At 48.1% G+C, this 21,150-nt stretch overlaps 1 protein-coding gene across 3 annotated transcripts in view; it reads left to right on the top strand.

Annotated features, from left to right (window-relative positions):
* The window catches only part of FOXK1 (forkhead box K1), a 59,002-nt gene that overhangs the window by 16,090 nt on the left and 21,762 nt on the right, over positions 1–21,150 (top strand). For all 3 annotated transcript variants that reach the window (XM_064520165.1, XM_064520163.1, XM_064520164.1), the window contains exon 2: positions 10,854–11,051. In XM_064520165.1, coding sequence (XP_064376235.1) covers positions 10,854–11,051 — 198 coding nt within the window. The remainder of the gene's footprint in view (positions 1–10,853; positions 11,052–21,150) is intronic.

Here is a 21,150-nt window from a genome sequence, read left to right as displayed (position 1 = left end):
GATTAATTTTAACACAAGTGTTTATACTGGCTGTTTGCGTGTGTTAAACGTATAGGTGAATTCATCCCTCGTCAGGTGCAGACCGCCTGGGGTTTCGCCGAGTTTGTGACTAGGTGGCGAAAGCGGGGGTATATCAAGAACATCCCCAGCGTTTTTGTATCAGGAAAGCGAACACAGATACACTGTTAGCTGGCTTAGCCTGGTTTCTGTTGGAGAGGTTTCAGAAAAGTTGTTTCTGAAGCTGCAGCTCCTTGGCCCTCTGCACTGCAGCAGCTTTCTGGAGGGGTTTGGGACAGCTTCAGGTGGGTTTCTCGGTGTTGGACTGAGCAGTGTTGCTGCGGGGCCTCTCCTGTAGTGCTGGGGTGCAAGGATCTGAAAAAGGGCCATCTCCAAGGCGAGCTTCAAGGGGGGGTGGTTCCAGCAGGAGCCTCCGACCATTTCTGCTGTTTTTCTACAAGCCGATTGAAGCAGCCGTCCTTCTCAGCAGTTTAAGATCTTCCTTCGCTCTCTTCTAGGAGAGTCTATTTTGATACTCTGTGAATTTATTCCATGACCTTGTTGTGGTATTCCACTACACTGAGAAAAAAAAAAGCAACTGCAATATCTCAACTGTTTTCTTCTCTTCTGCACTGTTTTAGCTTTCGAAGGGAGTAATCCTGAAGTGAAGCTGTGCCTGACATCTCAGATAATTTTAGAAGAGAAAAATCAGAACACAATTAAAGGGTTGTAAAGGCTGTGAAAACAGAAATCCCACTCTTGATTCTCGGTTCCTGGGTTCTCCAGGGTGAAACAAACTTTCCGGGAGAAGCAAACTAGAGCACTCTCGCTTGGAAGGTGAACTGCCACCGTTTGCAGCGGGGTCGGTGCTGGGTTTATCAGTTTGTTCTGTGGCAGCAGTTAAAAGGTTTGTGAGGGAGCTAATAAGTTTTAGGGAAGATGTGTAGGATAAAATGGTTGCTCTTGAGTTGCACGGCACGCTGTTTCAATGCAAGCTCTCTCGAAGGTTTTGCTTTCAACATGTAGTAGTCGGAGCCTCAAAGAAAAAAAAAAGTCCCTGTCTTCTCTCGAGCTCTTAAAGGAAATGCATGTGCACTAAAGCAGCATTTCGGTGCACACAGGGCTGGGCTTCTCGTATCTGTTTTGCCGTCCTTCCCCAGCAGCCTAGGGGTGTTCGCTCCCCCCCATGCCACCTGCTTGGCTCGGTTGCTCCTGCCGCCTCCTCCCCGGGCGGCCGGTGGCCGAGACCTTGCTTTTCCCGGGCACGGCGAGGTGGGACGCCTTGCAGAGACGGGGGGAGGACCGAAGGCAGAAAAACAGTTTGTGTGTGTGCCTGTCTGTGCACGGCGTTGGCAGGGAGCGGGATTCCAGAGTTTGCCCAAACTGACCTGCGAACATGACTCCCTTCAAAGGAGGCTGCTAAAATACCCGCTTGAAAATGTGCCTGTGTGTGGAAGGGTTTCTCCGTGTGCTTGTGAGCCCTGATGAAATGCCATAAAGGGAAGCCCTGTGCAACGGAGCTCAATAGAAACATTCATTACAGCTAATTTACTTGGTGCTTTTAAGAGACATAGCTATTCAGAAGTTGTGGTTTTGCCTGATGCTGCCGGTAGTATTTGTTTTAAATAGATACACTTGCCTGCACACGCTCTTTGCCCATTTGAAATCCTGTCTAGCTATGCTGGAAACCTCATTTTAAACACGGTGATATGCAGCGTTAGGCAAATCCCAGTGTAACTTGGGTGCCTGCTCGTTAAGGAAAAAATCCTTTACTGTACGTGCAATTCCAGCTGAACAGCAGCAAGAAGCATAAGGAAGATTTTGCTTGTGAAAATGGGAAATGGCCATTTTATTTTTTCTTTTCCTGAAGCTTTGTCCTTGCTCAGTCTGCATGCTTTCCTTGCTTTTCTCAAGGACAATCAGTGAATAAACTTTGGGAGCATAAGGGCTCTATAAAGCACTTATTTGCAGCGTGTAGAGCCGGTGCATCCCATTCGAGATGGCACAGACCTCCTTACGCTCCTCGCAGACGTGACCTGCTGGTTGCCATGGTAGGATTGCCATGGGTACGGGACAACTGGAAGCACTTGTTGGAATGCAGAAAACACTTTCCATCTTTGTTCGTTCCTCTTGTATGTATCTGAGTGAGTTCAGGTTTGAAATAATTAGCCGAATCAAAAAAATTGTGACTTTTCTATTTCAAGAACTTTTTGACACTTCCAGCCTTAAAGCATCCGCATGGTCACTGGTATGACTTGATCAAGAACAGGGCCTTTTCTCAAATTAATGAATTGCGTTTTGTTTTCTGGATGCATCTGAAGGGAGAAGGTGGTGCTTGCCTCATGTGACTGCTGACATCAGGGTCTGTGGTTACAAACTCTGATTTTTTATTTTTTTAATAACCTGTCAAAAATCTGCAACACTGCTGCTGAAATGTTGGTACCTCGCTCTTCCCTTCTGCCCCACGACTCTGGTCCCCTCCGTGTCCTTCGTGTCAGTGCTGGTGCTCGCGCTGCCTCGGGGTGGGCAGGAGCAGGGAACTGATCTGGCTGACGACTTACTGCAGCATGGAAAAAGAAATGAGTTATTAGTGCAGCTACCTGATTTGACTTGTTGTGCAGTTCCTTGGATGTTGCTGTTGGCACGAGGGTGATGTTAGGAGGAAATGGCTGTGGGGAAGGAGTGGTGGGGGGCAGGAAATGCCTCTTGTAAGAGGAGGAACAGATTTAGATTGTGTTAAAATAAATCTGCCTGAGATTGAGTGACATAACTGGTGTCTTTGGGGAGGGGATAATGTTTATGGAAGAAGGAAGCAGCAGGCCATGCCGAGAGCTTTACCCAACTGCCCAGTTCCCGTCCCGTTGAGCCCAGGGTGAAGGTGGGAAGAGGCGGATTTCCAGCTAAGTCAGAGGCACTTCAGTATCAGGGGTGCTAGGGACAGCCTAAAATCCTTCTAGTAATCCGCATTTGTAGGTTAGCCAATATTAATTCCACTGGATTGGGTATGAGGAATGCTCGATTACTTCAGGACGAGTTTGCCTTTACTAAAACCAGAATTGCGTTAGCTCTGGTACAGGGGCAGTGGCCTGGGGCACTCCATGCAGGTACTCGGGTCCCAGGCGGTGTTGTACGCCGAAGCCGAGTTATTTGGGCGTCTGGCATAACAGGGCGATGAAAATAGTTGCTGGTACTTCCTTCTGGAAAAAGTTTGCAACACCAGAAAATCGAAATTCGTGAAATAAGATCACTCTCTCTTGAATTCAGCTAATTATTTCAAGCCTGAGCTCACTCACTTATGCACACAGGCAGTCGTAGTTCAGTCCCAGCTGATCTATCTCCTTCTTTGTGTATCTGCAGTGTCGAGCATGACAGCTTATATGATATAAAGTGCCTGTGCTGCAAAGCATGCAAAAGCAAATGATTTGTGAGCTCAGGGAAACGGTACAGTTAGATCCAGTCTTCCCATATCTAAACTCACACTGTGATTTACGGAGGACGCAGCTATGACCGAACATTTCAATGGCTTGTTCTGTCTTTTTTCAGTGTCGATGGCGATCACTGTGCTGCTTTATTTGCAATTAATCTCTGATCCTAGTTTTCCTTTAGTTGTGTTAAGAACCTTAATGGTGACATTTATAGCTTTTCTAATTAAACAGCGGGGGATAGCGCTGGGGCCTGATTTAGGGACCACTGCAGCTGCTTGCGTTGTCCCGCTGCTGTCCGGCACCGCGCGTCTTGCCTGGTCTTGGGATTGAGCTGACCCGGCGCAGGAAGGACCCACGCGGCTTTGCCCAGGAGTGATGGCTCCTGGGCTTTGCCCTTCGGTTGCCGGCTCTTTGCTCATCTCTCCATAAAAGCAACAAATTAATTTCTGACCATCGTCTTACAGATGTTTCTCTGCGTGTGTTTGGCAAGGACTTTAAGTAGGTCTTCAGTAGGATTTCTGCGTTAAACCTGGTCAGATTAGTAGAGCAGTTGAAAGGGAAATGGCAAATGCTAAAAAAATCTCACTACTTTGAGACTGGTAACCTCCAAAGTGGACCAAACTTAAAAGCCAGGTAACGATGCTGCCCGTGTCCCCAGGCTAAGGAGATGTGGAAGGAAAACAAATGTAATGGCTTGTACATCGCCGCGGTGATACGCACAGCCTGTTTGGTGAAGTGTGTTTAGGCTGAAGAGAACAAAATGTGTTTGTCTGTGTTTCCGCCGAGCTTGCTGCGTAGTCTCTGTGCAGGGAGCTTGTTATTTGGGCTACAGGCAGACCCAGCCAAGGGGATGCGAGAACTGCTTTCTTACAGGCATTGCCTCCAAGGTGTTGTTCAGGAAAACGCTCCGGGGTAGGGAGGGGAAGGGAACAGGAAACGCTGGGAGTTATTTTATTATTATTTTGTTGTACCCCCGTCCCTCCTTACGTAATCTCCCGCGACGACCGAGACAGCTTGCAGAGCTTGTTGCATGGCTTCACAACATCCATTCAAGCTAACAGTTGTTATAATTCACTCGAGACTGCAAAGTGCTTTTGTTGCCTTTACTTTCCCCAGCTTGCTCTTTCAGACAGCTGTAGTTCATGCAAAAATAATCCTTTTGAGCACAATCTGATGACTATTCCCAGGCCAAGGCCTAGTTTACATTTGCAAAGGTAGAGAAGACTGATTTTGCTCTGCCAGTTGCTGAAATGGGGGAGGCCCTTCTAAAGACTTTGCATTTCGAGCTTGTTGTGAGCTGGGCAGCATAATGAGGCCTGGTTTAGAAAAGCCGAAGTTCTGAAATGTGTTGTTTATCTGTGATCAGACTTTGCATAGGCAAAACATCACCGAGAAACAAACCTCAGTTGTTAGACGTTCACGGCTCAGCTTTTCTCCAGTGGTCACTGCTGCTATTAAAGTATCGTTTTTGAAGAAATGTGAATATGAGGTAATAGTCCTGACTCTGATGGGTTGCTCCTCTGAGGACAGACCTTCAGGGCTTAGGTAAGTGTTTAAGTGAATCAGGCTGTTACCTTTAGTTTGATGTTGGGCACACCGGTGCTTAAATTTCTGCAGTAATTCTTTTATGTGGTCCAAGGCACCTCCTTTTCCACTGCCTCAAAGTATCATTGGAATAGGGAGTGGATTTCTGACTTCATGGGAACTGGATTTTCCTGGACGTGACTATGTTGTTCTTTCCTTTGCCGATTACAGAAGACGGCAAAATTAGTTGCAGGAGGTAACTGGAGCTCTCCTCCGTACAGGCCACCATATACAGCACCAGCGCGTTGATCACGGCCTGAAATTTTGGTGTTTACCTTGCAGATTGGCCTGCAGGGTGAGAAGGCTCTATCTTGCCCTCTTTTTTTTTTTTTTTTTTTTTTAATAAATAAATAAAATCATGCCAGGTACCTTGAAATAATGGTAATGGAAATAGCTAACTTGAAAAAGGTGACCAAAAGCAAATTCTCGCTTGAGCTGAGAAACTCTAGATGTTTTGGGAACTTTGTACATAGGAGTAACACCATGTTCTTTGGGGTTAATTACACTGGATTGGTACAATGAGGAGATGGGTTTCAGAGAAGATACAAGGGACAGAATTTGGGCTGTTGGGGGTGTGTGTGTGGTTTTTTTAATATGACTTTTAAGAGGGCTTTTATGGAGATCATTGATCAAATTTTAGCTAGTAGTGACAGTCCTGTTCCATTGCTACATTTGCTGCTATAATTAAAGCTCTGGCTGTGAATATCTGCTGGATCCAAGGAATTCACTGATTCAAGCGATTATCTGATTCCCTCTTAGAGCTGGGCTGCTGTCCGTTCCCGTGATGTGGCTGCAGGAAGATCTAGATGTCCAGAGTCAGTGGTGTGGTTGCAGCATCTTTCTGTAAGCTTAGAAGGGAAAAGTAGCCGTTCCAGCCAAGGGAGAGCATCACCCGGGCTGTTTTTTCCGAGTAAAACCCCAGCCCTGTGTTACTGTTCTCATTCAAATTGCCGAAAGGGTTATTTTTAATGCAGCATTGCATAAAACGTCGTTCCTCACTCAACCTGCATCTCGGCACCGTTCGTAACATGCGTGCCACTAGTGTGTTTGTACACGCAACACTCAGGAATAACGAGATGCCAGAAATTATGGCAAGACAGAGCAGACAAAGATGGTGCCGACTTGCTGATCACACTTCATGTGTAACGGTCTTAACAGCTCACTTTTCTGGTTATTCCCTTTTGCATAGCAAACTGGGATGATGTTTTTTATATGTATAAATATATATATATATAAAAAAATATTTTACCTTGGGGTTTTTCTAGATTAATGTGTCTTCTCCATTTTGTCACTGAGCTTTTCCACGGGGTAAATACACGAACGCAAGTCTCGCCCTGTTCCTGCCTCTTCTCAAGGTCCCTTCTCTTGCCCGCGAGCAGCAGGTCTCGGCAGAAGCCATGTGGCTCTGCGCAGCCCGTGGGTGCTCTGACAAAGGAACCAGTGACTGCAATAGCTTCTGTTTCTGCTCAGTCTGGTACTGCATTTTGGCTAATGAGTCTCAGTTTCTTTTGCATGCAAAAAGAAAGTAAAAGACGCTTTGAGGAGGGGGAGAATGTTTCTGCTTTTTACAGAGAATCCTGCAGTGTATGGCATCTTCTTGCTGGGATTTTTTTCCCTAACCGTTTTCCCTGAAGTCTGCTTTTGGGGTGAATGTTTATGTAAAGTCTAGCGTTGCCTAGCGTTTTATTTTCAGACCTTACGTAGATGAAATGCTTGTGGTCACTGTCGCTGGTTCACCACATGAAGGGTGCTTAATAGCATGGGTGTTGTTGTCAGTGCGAGGAGCTTGTCCAGGAAACTTTTGGGGAAAAAAATCTTTCTTTTTTAATAATACACCAGCAACATCTCTTGTACATCGCTGTAGCCGTGTGTGGCACGTTCACCCTTTCTCCTTCCCTCGGTCTCCGGTGTGGGGCATGCACACAGCCGGTGCTGCGGAGGCTGCAACTCGTGCATGCAGCAGCCCCTTCTCTTCGGCTTCCTTCTGCCTCCAATCTCGCACAGCAAGAATTGTTTTTATGCACTTTATGGAGATGCAGTTTATGGATATGGCGATGCGGGTTATTTTAACACAAGCGTTCACACTGCCTTGCAAAGCATCCCAGAGAAACGGGAATCCCTTTCCCGCAGGGAACTGAGCTGTATGTTATAACATGCTGTAACTGTGTACGAATCCACTGCTGGGCTTATACAGCCAGTGCTTGTGGATGTACCTGCCCGTGGCAGGTATCGAGTAAAATGCAGCAGTTCTGACATTAAAGCAGTTGCTTCCTGCCTGTAACCAACAAGGACTTTTGCAGACCATAAATTAATCCCTCTTTAATCAGCTGGGAATTTCAGAGGTGCTTAAGAGTCGCCTGTTAGGCACATTTGAGAATACCAGTTATCCTCGTTACGCTTACTACGCAGAGTCTAATGGGCGCTTTCAGACTGGTCTTTTTCTCATGGTGGAAGTGTTAAGGAGTAGCTGTAATTGCTAGGCATCTTTGATAGGAATCATACAACATGGATCAAATAGTATAACTTAGTTTAAATAATTTCCAATATATACAGTAATCTTGAGGAGTGTGTGCACAGCTCTGCCAGGGCGGTCTGTCCTGTCCTTGTCTGCTGTAAGCTGTGATTCTCGTACGGGTAAATCCAGCGCTAATGTGGGTTTCCCTTTCACTCTTCGTGCCTCGGTCCGAAATGGGACCACCTGATACAACTCGCATTTATCCTCTTTGGCAGGAAAGAGTTTAGTTAGGGAACAATTAGAAAAGCTGATTAAAGCTGCGTTTGGTTTCAGTGTAACTGATAATGGAGATTTCTCTGGCAACTTCAGGGAAAAACCTCCGGTTTTTCTGACTTCTCGCGGACACAGTTTCCCTGCGTTGGTGAATGCACATTGATGTGAAGCAGTGTCTTGGGCTGTGCCGTGTGTTGTCACCGTGTCTGCGTTATCATAGCTGTGATAGAGGCTCAAATACCAGTGTGGATCCCCGGCACCCCCAGCCCCGGGGGGCAGAGGCGTTCTGGGGGAATTTGCACTCAATATTTGGTATTGGGGTGACTTGTTGCGTCCCAGGTTTTTTACAATAATAAGCGTATAGTTTTTGTTTAAATAAGCAGCTGCACCCTGTCTGTTATGAGCAAGGGTCTGGAAGGTATGGCAGTTAAAAAAAGCCTTAATTTAGGCCAACCCCTGTGATAAATTGCCCGCGCTGGTGACGGTGGAAGCAGTGGCATGGAGCAGGCTTCTGCGGCTGTGCAGCGCGCGTGCACACATCTGCTCTCTGATTTCTGTGGCACTGGTTCTTCACAAAATGGCCATCTATGTGCTCGCTAGCAAAATACGCTAAAACTGGCTGTACGTCCTGGGTCCTGTCTCAGCGGCCGAGGAGCCCGTCCTCTGAAAGCGAAATCACAGCAGCCAGCAGACTGTTTGCTTGTGCAGTCGGCCCGGCCTCTGCTCCCCTCCCTGCTCTCGCTTGCACCCGGGGAAGTCACGTGGCGGCATCTCGCCGCGCCGCTCCGCACCGGGGAGGGCTCTCCAGGAAAGGCAGCGCTGCGCGGGCCTCTGCACACGTGTTTACGGGGTTAGGCTAGACTTTGCATTTCAGGTTGACTCATGGTTTTGGAAAAGTAAAAGTTCGCTTTTGTAAGGGTTACCCGTACTGGCAGGCTGGTGGGACAGCGTAACGCTGTTTTGGGTGCAGCTATCACATCTTTAGCTGTCGTTGCAGCATCAGAAGGTATAGTAGGATGGAGGATCTGGGGAGCAGGAGGGATGGCTGTGTGCAAGGACCTGCTGCACCGTCGCTGGGAAGCAGTAACACGTAGGAGATGTTGGTCTTGCATTACTAGGTCCTTCTCAAAAGGAAGCCTTAAATGAGAGTGGGGTCGGGATCCTGGCTGGCATGGAGATCCAGGGGGAATCTCCTGGCCTAGACACAGCTGCAGATCCGCTGTAGGGCTTGCAGTCAGGCCTGGCGAGCTCAGCAGCAGGTCAGTATTGCACAGTGTTTAACGAGGACTAATTTGTCCTTGACTCAGATACTGAAAAATGCTGGGCACCCGGCATTACAGCAGGGAATTCCATCACTCCGGGAAAACAAGCTTAGCTTTTCCCCACTTATGGGCTTGAAAAATGCCTAAGCTTTGCTCTTACTGTATTGAGCCTTAGTCCGCATAATGCTCAAGTGCCCATGTGTGTGTGCTCTGTTTTTTCTATGAGCAAATCCATGCAGGAGTGCAAAAGCTGAAACCCTGGAGTCATGTTTCAACAATCTCGTTTCAGGTTCATCTCAGTTTTGTGCCTGCTGCTGATAGATGCCGCAGGATGCGGGCACTCCACCGGTTTGAATTGCGCTCTTGCATCGAGTCTGCAGGGAACCATGTTTAGCAGGGTTAGGTAAACATGATTAGGCCACATCGCCAGCAATGATGTTCTTATTTAATGCATTAATGAGTGCAGGTGGCAGGACCTATGAAGTGAAGTAAATGCAATGCAAACGCCTGCCGCGCAGAGCAGAGCCGTTGTGATTCCACGCCGCCAAATGCTGAGCCAGCTCATCTGGGAGATGAGGTGGGAACGAGCTCCCCACGCCTGAGTGGTAATTTTGCGCCCTTCATGGCAGGTTTCCGAGCGTTGCCTTCCTGCAAAACGAGGTCGTGCTACACCAAGAGCAAGCGCATGTGTTCCTAGAGCAGCAATGGCACGTTTCCCTCCGTTTCTATCAATAGCAGCATCGGGATAAGTTAGTCACGAATACCAACGTACGAACCTTATTCTGTTACCTGGCAGGATTCAATAACACGCTGGTTAAAAGAATTGTGTCCCGACTATGCTGGCTTTCACAGCGCTAGAGCAACGCTGCCTGATTCCCCTAATTTCCTTCTGTAGGCAAGCTTGTGGAAACCAGCATAATTGCTGTGCTCTGATGGCCTTTCCCACGGTGAAACCTGGTTTTTATTTCCTGCTTCTTTAACCTTCGTAACAGCAAAATGATCCCTGGAAAGCTCGTATTGATTGCACATTATTGTCTAATTAGAGTGCAATAAGGTAGAGTTGTAGAACGCTCACTTTTACAGCCCTGTTCCTACTGTAGACACTATAAATTAGAAGGAGCTCTCTTCAAATATACAAAATGTCAGTGCTTATTTCCTTCTGAATTTTCCAGCATCTCTTGAATGCTACACTTAGATCCGTGATTAAATTTTTTTAAAATAGCAATTGGAAAGAAATGTCCTTAGGTCCTGAAGGCTTGTCGGGCCCTGTTCTGACCCTGCTAGCTGTGACCGTGCTGTCTAAAGGGAAGCAATTCTCAATAAACGTATTTTAACCTGAAACCTGCTAGATGATCCATTAGCATCATGTGCTGGGGTGTAAACCGGTATTAGTTATGCGATATGTTCGTGCTGAGCTGTCAGTAGTGCTGTCTGGTCTGCCTGGAGGCTGTTTGTTGCTCCGCCAGGCCTCCATGCTTCTTTGATCCATGTTCTTGTGGTTTGATACTTTCTAGAAACTTGCACCTTCCTGAGTGTGTTATTTGCAATGTGCTAATAAAAGATGAAATCCAGTCTTTGCAATAGCAGGAACCCAAGAGCTCGTCAGCGTAGTTCTGCACCTTGTTGTCGGTGGGCTACGCGGCCATGGGGCATCACTTAGCATCCCAGATCACTGTGATACCTATGCGGGGATGTGTGAATGTTCAGTAATCCAGACTCTGGGCAGAAAGATACCTCAGAGGAAGGCAGACGCTTGTGCTCTGAATGAATTAATGCTACACCAATTACAAAATACATTTTACATGGTTTTGTATATATCCTGTGTGAAACTCAGTTTTCCTTCTCTTTCCTGTACAGGTGCACTTTTCGATTCCCTAGCACGGTTATAAAAATCCAGTTCACATCTTTATACCATAAAGAGGAAGCAAAAGAGGAAGCTTCGTCGCCTCCGCTTCGGCCGCTTTACCCTCAGATATCGCCTCTGAAGATCCACATTCCGGAGCCGGATCTCCGGAGCGTGGTCAGCCCCCTCCCGTCCCCCACCGGCACGATCAGGTAAGGGGGCGGCTCCGGGGAAGCGCTCGTCCTGCTCGGTGCTTCCCGACACCGGCCTTTATCAGCCCACGTCGTTTATCCGGTATTCCTGATGCGTGAGATGCCTTGTTAAAAAAATAGCTCGATAAATACTTGGTGTTCAGGATGAAGGAGGACAGTCAAAGAGCTTTGTTAATGGTGGCCAGAAGTAGGGAATGGGGGTTTGTTTAAGAGCTCCAATGACAAGGAGAAAAAAAACCCCATGAGCCTTAAAGATTATGGAATAGCTCCATAGCATGAAGCCATTTTTGGCAGTTAATTAGAAATATCTATCAAGCACCACCTATACGTACAGAGAAAGGAAATACTTGCCTGCTTTCTTATGTTAGCACAGCCTGCTTTATTTTTATCTCAGTAATATTCTGGTGGTGCTGGGTGGTGCTGTTGCTATCCGCAGTTAGGGCCGAGGGTAGCCGTCAGCATGTGGTTTTCTGGGAATAGAAGGAAATGGGGGTCGGATGCTGCCCATATACCGAGGGGCTGCAGCAATCTGAATGTGTATCTGTGCGAATATCCTGTTTTGTAAACTAGCTGATTCACGAACATGCGATAGAAATAACCTGAGCGTCGAGTGGCCGTCTCGAGTGTTTTCTTTCCCTCTTTCTCAGCAAAGAGTTTATGTTATGGAGTTGCAGTGAGCTCATTTAACACTAAGGATATTGCCTGCAGTATAGTACACTTGCAAAACACAGTAAAATTTGTTCACAGGTATAGGACAACGTGATTTGGGTACTGTATTTTAAAAACTGAAGTGCCAGCGTGCTTGGTAACAGCCTTTGTTTTGTTTTCTTAGCCACAGATTTGTAAAACGGCATAACACACGAGCATCTCCCGGTCGTTAGCAGCAATTTAACGAGCAGTTTTGAAATTTCTGTGGCCGAGAAGGACCTCAGCGCGAGCGCGAAGGCAGTTTGGTTTTGCATAGATGGAGAAGCACTTGCTTGTTTGGGTTTTCCCCCCCGCTCTTGCAGAGCCGCCCAGATGTTCGGTGCGGATATTCTAGAAAGAGGGGCTGGCGGTGGCTGTGGTTTTAGTCCTCTGTTCAGGCACTGCTTTTGGTTTATATTTAACCTTCTCTTTTTAGATGAAGCTTGTTGCTGGGCGGGGAGAGGGATGGTTTCTTTGCCAACATGTGGAGGTTAGTTTCCATTCAGTCATCCTGCGCGGAGCGGGTTGTGTTCCTAGCTGGCTCCGGCACACGCCTGCAGCCGTCATCTGACTCTCGAGAGCGTTTTTTTTGCATACGGAGAAAGTGGAAACAGCAGCGTCGCGCTGTGCTCGGCCCCTAACGGAGTGTTTACGAAAGATGATTCATGGCTGCATCCGTTCCCTGAGCAGCAGCGAATCCAGCGGAGCCTTCGGGAAACCTCCGCAGACCCGCGAGCTCGCGCGCTGGGTCCCGTCCGCTTCCGAGCGGCTGGCGCAGAGGAGGGGCCGGCGCGTTTGCAAACATCGCGGCCGACCCCCGGCCCGTGCGAGGGCTCGCGGCTCTCCTGCCTGCCCCCGGGCCGCGGCGGGCATTTCTGCACGGCGACGGCAGCGTTGCTCGCTCAGCGTGCAAGCCCGCGTCCTGGGCACCAGCCTTGCAGGACAGCTTGGCCACTTTACGGGGCGAGCAAGGCTGGTGTCCAGGTCCTCTCCTGCTCCCCAGGGCAGGCCAGGGCCGGCGGGAGGGCTCGGCGCGGGACCCTGTGCCCCCAGCGCTGCCATGAGCTCAGCCCTCCTCCTCCTCCTCCCTCTCCCCCTTCCAGTATTTACTTTCCTAATTTGGTGCGTTTGCCTCGCTCCTCCCTGATTGGCCCATGGAAAATTATTGCAGTTTGGAAATCCTGGGCCGGGTTAAATTTCCTTTTTGGAAAGTGCCTCCTGGTGCCCCCCCCCCCCTTTTTCCTGCCTCCACCCCAGTGCGGGGCCGGGGGGGGGCTGTACCTGCCCCCCGCTCCTGCTCTGTTTGCACTGCAGCTTGCTTCCCTGCCTGCTCCCCCGGCAAATTGCTGGGGGGGTTCGGTGTTTTTTCTTCCTTTTTTTTTTTTTCCCTCCCCCCCAGCCTATTTACTTTCCCTCCGGGAAGCGCCCTGGCTGGAGCGGGGAATGCGCTTTAGTTAAACAAACCCAAACCTGCCGCCCTCAGCAGCTTCGCGGAGCGGGAGTCCCGCCTGCTCCCCGGGAGAGATGTTTCCACTGCTCCTTGGCCGGGCGTCTGGGCTGCAGGAGCCTCCGGCCGTGCGATCCGAGTGCCGCCGCGTGCAGCTTTAGGGAGAAACGTTCGCTGGTGGCGTGCTGCCGAGAGGCTGACACACAGGCACGGCCTGGTTCTTCCTGCCTCGAGTTCAAAATGCCTTAATAATAATAAAAAAAAAAGGCCGGATTTGCATGCTCTGAAGGGAAGAGGCCGCTGTAGCTATAAGAAAATTGCAGGAGCGGCCTTCGTAAGAAGGGCAGAAAGCACCTGGGTTCAGGCACATCTCTCCAGCAGATTCAAGGCATTGAAAAGCTGACTCAAAACCGTGTGTAGTTAGGCTAAATGTAGTTCTGTCCGTCAAAAATATACCCGATGCTCGCAATAAATTTCAGGAGCCGAGGAGACTGTCTTTCGGTGGGTGCCTTTCAAGTTTGCACTGGGAGCATCTTCCTTCCCCAGCGCCCTTTCTGGTGACCTGGATCCCCTCGCCGGTGCTCGGGTCCCTCCCGCCTGTGCAAGCACAACTCTGTGTACTGTAATCCCGGCCTGGGAACGGCTGGTGTTTGGAGCATAAACAGATCCACGGAGTCAGGGTGAGGTGCAGGAGCTTGTTCCTCGTCTCCGAGTTATGCCAAGTTGCAGTTTAGACTTACAGTATTTAGTTTTTCCGTTTTATCTTGCATTCACTGTTAATGACCCTGTAGTACTAGCTTAACTGTTTTCCAAATAATACCTTTCTCCAATAATGTGTGTTTTTTTTAATGTTGCTGAAAATGAAACTATGTCTCCATGCGTGCTTCCCTGTTCTAAATAATAGTAGTAATGTTCTCACTGATAAAAATACTACAGTAAAGACATATCAAATGCTGCACCGTGGAGGTCAGTATCATCATTCACATTTTACAGCTGCTACTTCTGGCTTATCTTTGCACCCGAATGACTGTAGGCTCGAACACTTTGTCTCGTACTTGTTTGTTTTTGCTGCTGAAAGGGCACGGATAGCTAGCTCATATTTACAGTCTTTATCAGTAAGAAAAATGTCTTTGACATGTAGGAGGAAGAGCCCTTAAAGCCCTCTGACAAGCAGTGTTTGAGAAGTGTCTGTGAGGTTCTGCGCTAGTTTAAACGGACACATGTTTTTGCGTGGTCCCAAATTTATTTTCTAAGCATGGTCCCAAATTTATTTTCTAAGCAGTTGTTAGTGCTTCATGTGCCTGCCCGTGTCTGGCTGTTGCTAGGATGGTCAGTTCCTAGGGACAGTGAAATTAATGATAGGAAAAATTAAAGATCAGCTAGTATCCTTACATGTTTTTGGCTTTATAGGTTTGGTTAGTAAAATGGAATATGTGAGCTGAATTGCCATATCTGCAGAAGTTATAAAGGTCTTTAACCCCATTTGCTTTTTTTCCATGTATTTTCACAGGGCAAAATTACTTTGGTACCGTGCTCCAGGCTCTGACAGCGGGTTGTTCACAGGCCTGCGCTGCAGGAGCTGACGCTGTCTTGGCTCAGCCACCAGCTTGTTTTGTGGCCTTTGACAAGTCCTTTACATTCAGCCTGTTCTTACGCATGTATGCTATGTGTGGTAATAACTACTTTCTAAGAGCGTGTAGTGGATAAATTATGTATTGTGCTTTGATCCTCTGGAGCAGCACGGAAGTGTGTGTATATATTTCTGCGAGCCGTGTTGTATTACACGTGTGCAAATGCTGGGTACGCTTTGCTCCAGACTGGGCTTGGTGAAGGCGGAGTGCTTTTTGCTGGGCTCTAGGACAGCTTTATGGCGGGGTTTCAGTTCACTTGGGATTTTATCTGAGCTTGCATGTTTCTTCTGAAGGTGTCGAAGTGAGAAGCTGCGGGAACCCTGAGTTCAATTGCTGCAGTCACTCGCTGGAACGGGATGCATAAATACCCCCTCTTCCATCTCATCCAGGCTTTCCTTCTTCCTGTAGCACCTATTAGGCAGTTAACGGAGAAGAGCTCCGAGGCAGCCGTTTTGCAGGCTCTTTTGCGTTGTCTCGGCTATCCTTTACTCCCAGGGTCGGGCAGAACATACTGCGCTGATGACTCCCACAGCTGGACAGAACGGTGATTATTTTTAATCACCCTGGTCTCCAAACTGCCAGCCGACGGGTGCAATACATCACGCAAGGAAAGCAGCAGCCTGCACCAGGCTTGGGAGCTCCTCCGCGCGGTCGGCTCGGATGATGGAGCATGTGCTGGAGGAGATGTGCCAAGCCACGTGCTGGATGGAGGAAAGCTCGCGGATGTCCCCAGCTCCACGAGCGCTTCCTCTTCCCTTCGCCTCCCCTGCTTCGGGCCACTGCGCAGCGCTTGCAGATCCGCAGGGTGAGCTCACTTCCCTTCCACGGCGGGGACAAGAAATCAGGACTTGAGCTTCTGCGGACAGTTAACTTTCTCTCACCGCAGCTTGCTCGACAGCTTGCTTTTTCTTTGGCGTTAAGCAGGCAGAGGAGCGCTCAGATTTCGCCTTTCACATCAAAATCCAGCTCGGTTTGGCAGCCTCGCCACGTGCGATCGTTTCTGAAACGTGTCTGAAACATGCCGCGTGCAAGGACTTGCCTCTCTTTGAGTTGCGTTTTTGGGGCTAGGCTGAGGAAGGAGCGAGTGGCCGAGGCTCCTCACCATTATTTGTGACTGGCGTATCGTGGAAATGCGCGTTTCGCAAGCTGGAGTACTTTGACCTGATTTGTGCTTATTGCACATGAAAAAGGTCCCTATACGTCTTTTGGTGCCCTTTGTGCAGGCTCGTGAAATGGAATATGGGAATAGTCTGAGATTTGTAGTGTTTCTCTGACACGGTCCTGGTGTGCAGGAAAAAGCAACCTCCCGATTTGCCTTTGGGAAGGAGACTGGGGAAGATTTTGCTAAGAAATGAGGATTCTCCCTTTGAACTGAATTGGGTCCAAAAAAAAAAAAAAAAAAAGAAGCCTGCTCAGACAGGGATCTGTATATTGGCAGTATTGTCAAGGTGGTGACTCTTATCACTGCTGTCTCTTGTGCTTGCTTTGCAAATGAGCATTCAGGCATTTTTCGAAGACGCTGTCCATATGCACGCCATATCCTGAGCCACAAAATCGGAGCGGGGTTTTTCCCTCCTCTTTATCAGTTCAGGTTCCAAGTCAGGCAGACCACTTTTTTGTGGGATCCCAGGTAATCTTTCCTCCTTGTCACAGGGAAGATAGGTACTTTATCCATATACCTGGCTTAAATTACACCTCTATAGCTTGAGCCCTACAGATATCTTCCTGGCGGAAAAGAAAGGAATTAAGTAATAGGCCGAGTTTCCTGCATTCCCTTGCTGCCGCTCCTTCTGGGGAAGCTGGCAGTGGAATTTGGGAGTGTGTTCTGTTCTCAGCTTGTTCACAGACTTGTATTATGACCATAAATCATTTAAACACTTCTTGTTTCACAACCCCCACTGGAAAGTGTGGCTAGTATTGCGAGAGCTCGTTTGGAGATTTTACATGTAGGAATTGCTGTGGGAGCTCAGGCGACAGATCCATCTAGGCCAGTATTCTGTCTCGGACCGTGGTCGACAGCAGGCATCGCTGGGATGGTGCAGGAACATGGGAAATATATAATAATGCTAATTTTTATTCTGTCTGCCTCCACTGGGTTCTTGGATCAGGGACTTCCTGACCTCCTGTCAAATAAAGCCCCTGATAGATTCCCTGTCCTCCTCCTTTCTCCGTGAATTTGTATAATAGCTTTCTGCATTCACATAGACTTTTAGCGGCAGCCCTGTCTTATGCATGTGGTTACGCATTCAGTGAAAGCACTTTTGCTTTGGACCTACCCCTTAGGCTTCATTCTGTGTTCAGTCGTGCTTGTATGGGAAGAGACCAGGAGCTAGACACCTCTGTTGCTTGTGTTTTTATAAGTTTTGTCACATTGCACCTCAGTTTTCTGCCTTAAACTATGTTTCGCATATGGAATCCATCCCATATCTCTGATCATCCCAGTTACCCTAATCCGTACCTTCTCTGGCACTGCAGTACCCTTTTTTTGAGATGGGAGGAAGCTGAACAGCACACCCCGTTCTAGACACAGACACTCCATATATACAGTGACACATCCTGTTTTAGCTAAAGTAAACCAATTTTTGACATTACAGCAGAAATGCAGTAAGTTGTAAATCTTCTCCAATAGCTGATATTTAAAGACTTATTAGTTGCTAGAAAGTGCTGTGACCTTAAGAGGCAAGATTCATGTTGGCAGGAGTTGAAAGTGAATTATGATGCTGCAGGACTTGTTAAACTCTTCAACAGCCAGAAATAAGCTCTGCGTTTAAAATGCATTCTGCCCACTGCAAGGATGAATATATTGCAGATGCCACATTCAGTCCTTGCCTCTCCGGCCTTATAACTCTAGAAGGATTAAGTATGAAATGGAAAATGTATTGCAAAGGACTGATGTGATTCAGCACATGATTGCAGTCTGAGTCTCGAGTCTCAGGGCGATGTTTGGGGAACTGTGGCTCTGAGTCCTTAGCAGATATCAAAGATCTCCGCAAGCCTTGAGGCATTAGCTGTGGCGTCACAACCAAACTCTGGGGTTAAGGTTGTGGGTAGCTGCAGCTGCTTTTTCTGTGTGCTCTGTGTTTTTTTCAATGGGAGAAAACATTAGCTTCCTCTCTAAAATGCCCTCTTCCGTAACGAGCGAGTTTCACCCAGATGCACTGGCCTTTCTTGCAAGCTGAAGTGCTTGCATGGACAGTGAGCACGGAGCAGAGCAGTAAGTCGCTCGGGTGGCTGAGAGCTGGGTGAAATTGCACATCTATCTGTAGCTTTTATCAGTAAAAGGTTATAGTATTATAATGGATCAAGTTATCTCTTCAGCTGTTGATGTAATAGTTATATCCAACACATTGTAATCGTTGGCCTCCCATTTACTGCATTTGTTTTATGGCACAAACAGGTGTTTGCAGGGAAAAAGTCTTTGTTCCGTAATATTTTGAAAGGGGGTGTGAATGCAGGCGAGCTTCCCCGACCAGCCCCTGTGCTGGGCGGCCAGGAGAATTCCAGGAACTCCAGGAAATTGATGTCACTGCATTGTGTTTGCTTGTTTTCTTTAAACTGCACCAATGTTTAATTTTAACTTAACCCTCAGAAGGGTATTTTTAGTAAAATTTTTTCTTTGCTCCTTCTGTCCCACAATTTTTTTGGAGGGGTAAGCATGATAGAGGGGCAGCAGATTCTGTCTCCTTGTTGTTTTCCGGTGGTCAGCAGTCTTTCTGCTGTCCCTCCTAAGAGCTCTCCGGTGATGGACTGAGACCTCTGCGTGGAGCAGCTGAAAGTTCCTCTGGTTTGTTCTGTACCCGTGGCTCTTGATCTGATCACTAATCCAGGCAGAAAGGTGGTGGGATTACCTGGATGGAAGTGCTCCATAAAAGCAAGATACCACTCCCAAATCTTCACAGACTGCTGTGGGACTGTTGCTTCCTTAGGAGAGGATCAGGTTCTTCAGTGATGCTCCACTGGGAGAGACCAGCTTGTTTCTTCTCAAAGTTAGCAAAACTTCAGGTTGAGGAGGTTTGTCAGCACGCTCATAGAGTCACAGCCCTGCAGGGTGTTGCTGTTTTTCCTTTCTGTTTTAAGTATGATCTCGTTTAAAAAAAATTACCAGCTTCAGAAGCTCAGATTTGAACGGTGAAAGCTGGGTTGCTTCCTCTGCTGATCTAGAAGAATCACCTCAGTGTTTATGTCTGAGCTGTGTTGGGACAGTCTTTGAAGCCAACCTAGTTTTAAAAATTGCAAAGAAATACAGCCTGGTGAGGTGACCAGAGGTACTGGAGAACTTTTCTTCTCCATATCCTTGACCTGAGTCTTGACGGCTGTGTTTGTGGCTTGCTGTCCGTGTACTTCTGCAAGTGATGGAGAACAAACTGACAAATTCTGTTTGATCCTGTTCCACTCCCCGTTCGCGTGTTACCGTGATTGTTCGGTTGCCAAATACCAAGATAAAAGGAATTGCTCTGGTTTTGGTTTGTCATTGTTTCATGTATGAAAATGATTTTCCCTGGTAATTATCCCCATGTTATAAGTGTGTATATGGAGGAGCTATTGAAAAATGACAGATGCATAATTAAATTCCCACCACCTCCCCACGTGAATACTAAGATGGCAAAAGTGCCTTCTGCGCTTTGGCATTATCCCCTTCTAAAGTGGGCCCAAAGCATGGAATAGCTAACTTTCATTCGTTTTCCTGTACAAGGAGGTCTACATATTTCGAGAGACTAGGTGAGAAATGCCTTTGTGTCTAGCAAGGGGAGGTTGTATGTATGGACTCATCAACGTTACATGCTTCGGCCTCCTGAAAGCTTCACCTCCTGCCATACTTCTGAACTGCATCCCCTGCTAATGTATAGGACTATGGGTGGGTGTAGGATTGTCGGAGGGTGCTGCGAGGGTTACTGAGGGCCGTGCAGCACTTGGCGTGGCTCCGAGCACGTGCCCGTCCGCGTACGAGCACTGGGCGAGTTTGGCCTCCCTGCTGGCTGGGTTTGTCGTCGCCCTCTCCCCCGCGTCCCAGCCCCTCCATCCCGTAATTCACTTGTCAGAGAAGCCAGTCTCTGTTCTGCTGAGCTCAGCGCTGCGGCTCTTCGCGAGGAAGCCGCGGTGAGAAGCGGCACTGCTCAGCTTACAGGGCGGACGGCAGCGGGACGCGGTCCTTTGCACTGCTGATCCGCTTGTGTGCCGAAGGGATTGCCCGTGGAGCCAGGCAGCGCTGCCTCGCTCTTTCCTCTTTACCCGCGTGTGCAGGGATGTGGGGAGGGAGCTATTTAGATGGTTAGATTTGGAGGAAGGGACTGGTTTTTGTTCTCTGAATTTTTTTTTAATTATTATTATTATTGTTGTTACGGCATTTAGCACAAAGCCATGATGAGTGTCAGTTATTGCCTTTATTTGTATCAGGGTTAGCACTGCTGTTGAGTGTTTTACCGGGAGGAGGATTGTTTATGCCAGTTTTGCTGAATTCTCCTTCCTAGCTGCAGGCCTCAGTTTGCATCTTTTCATACGATTTGAACCACTGGTGTTGCTATGCAAATCTTCGGTGTGCTGTTTTGCTTTCTTGTTCATTGTTTCCTCCTCTTATGTAGAGGATATATGTGATCCTGTGATCTGCCTCTGCGTCATGTCGCCCTGGCTTTGCACCCTTCAGCACAGGAGGGAGAAAGGACCAAAACGTGGGACTTGGATTCCCAGGCTCGTCCCTCTTCTGCTGTCCTTCCTACCCGCAGACCAGGGATGTGTGAGCCCTGGACAAGCCTTGCTGATTAGTTCTCATCTTGTAGCACTCGCCTGTGTGTGCCTGAGTGGTGCTGCAAATTGCAGCAACCTTTTATTTGTTTGTAGCTTTTTATCAGCTTTAGCGCGGCTTTCGTGCGCGGTGGTTGTTCCTGCAATGCCATCGTGTGGTGGCCCTGGAGCTCTCACGTGTCCCTTCCCCGCGCTCACCAGCACCGATGAGGTGAGCTGCCTCCTGCGTCGTGCAGCCCTGGCTGGGCTCCCTTTTGTTAACCGTGCTTGTGCGCTGGTGAGTCAAGGAAACGCCTGTCCCTAGCGATGTGGCATCGGTCTTGGCGTGATGTCTGGGCTTCTGGAGCCCCAGTCTCCTGTTAGACAGGAACCTTCTGGCAGATGCCTACAGTGGGCGTTTTAACTGTGATGCTGTAGGTAGCCCCTATCTGTTAGAAAAATCGAATAAACATTGTCAGGATCATAAAGAGAGCGATGTTTCGTCAGCTTTAGACCCGCAAGTGGTTTTTCGTATTTAGTTAAGTCTTCATCCCCAATACGGCGTGTGTGTCTTTCGGTGAAGTCCCATGTATGGAGAAGCTGTTTAATGCTTTGG

The sequence above is a fragment of the Dromaius novaehollandiae genome, chromosome 14 (assembly GCF_036370855.1).
Source record: "Dromaius novaehollandiae isolate bDroNov1 chromosome 14, bDroNov1.hap1, whole genome shotgun sequence".
Classification (NCBI taxonomy): domain Eukaryota; kingdom Metazoa; phylum Chordata; class Aves; order Casuariiformes; family Dromaiidae; genus Dromaius; species Dromaius novaehollandiae.
Note: the sequence above shows the minus strand (reverse complement) of the source record. Positions and strands in the feature narration are given on the sequence as shown.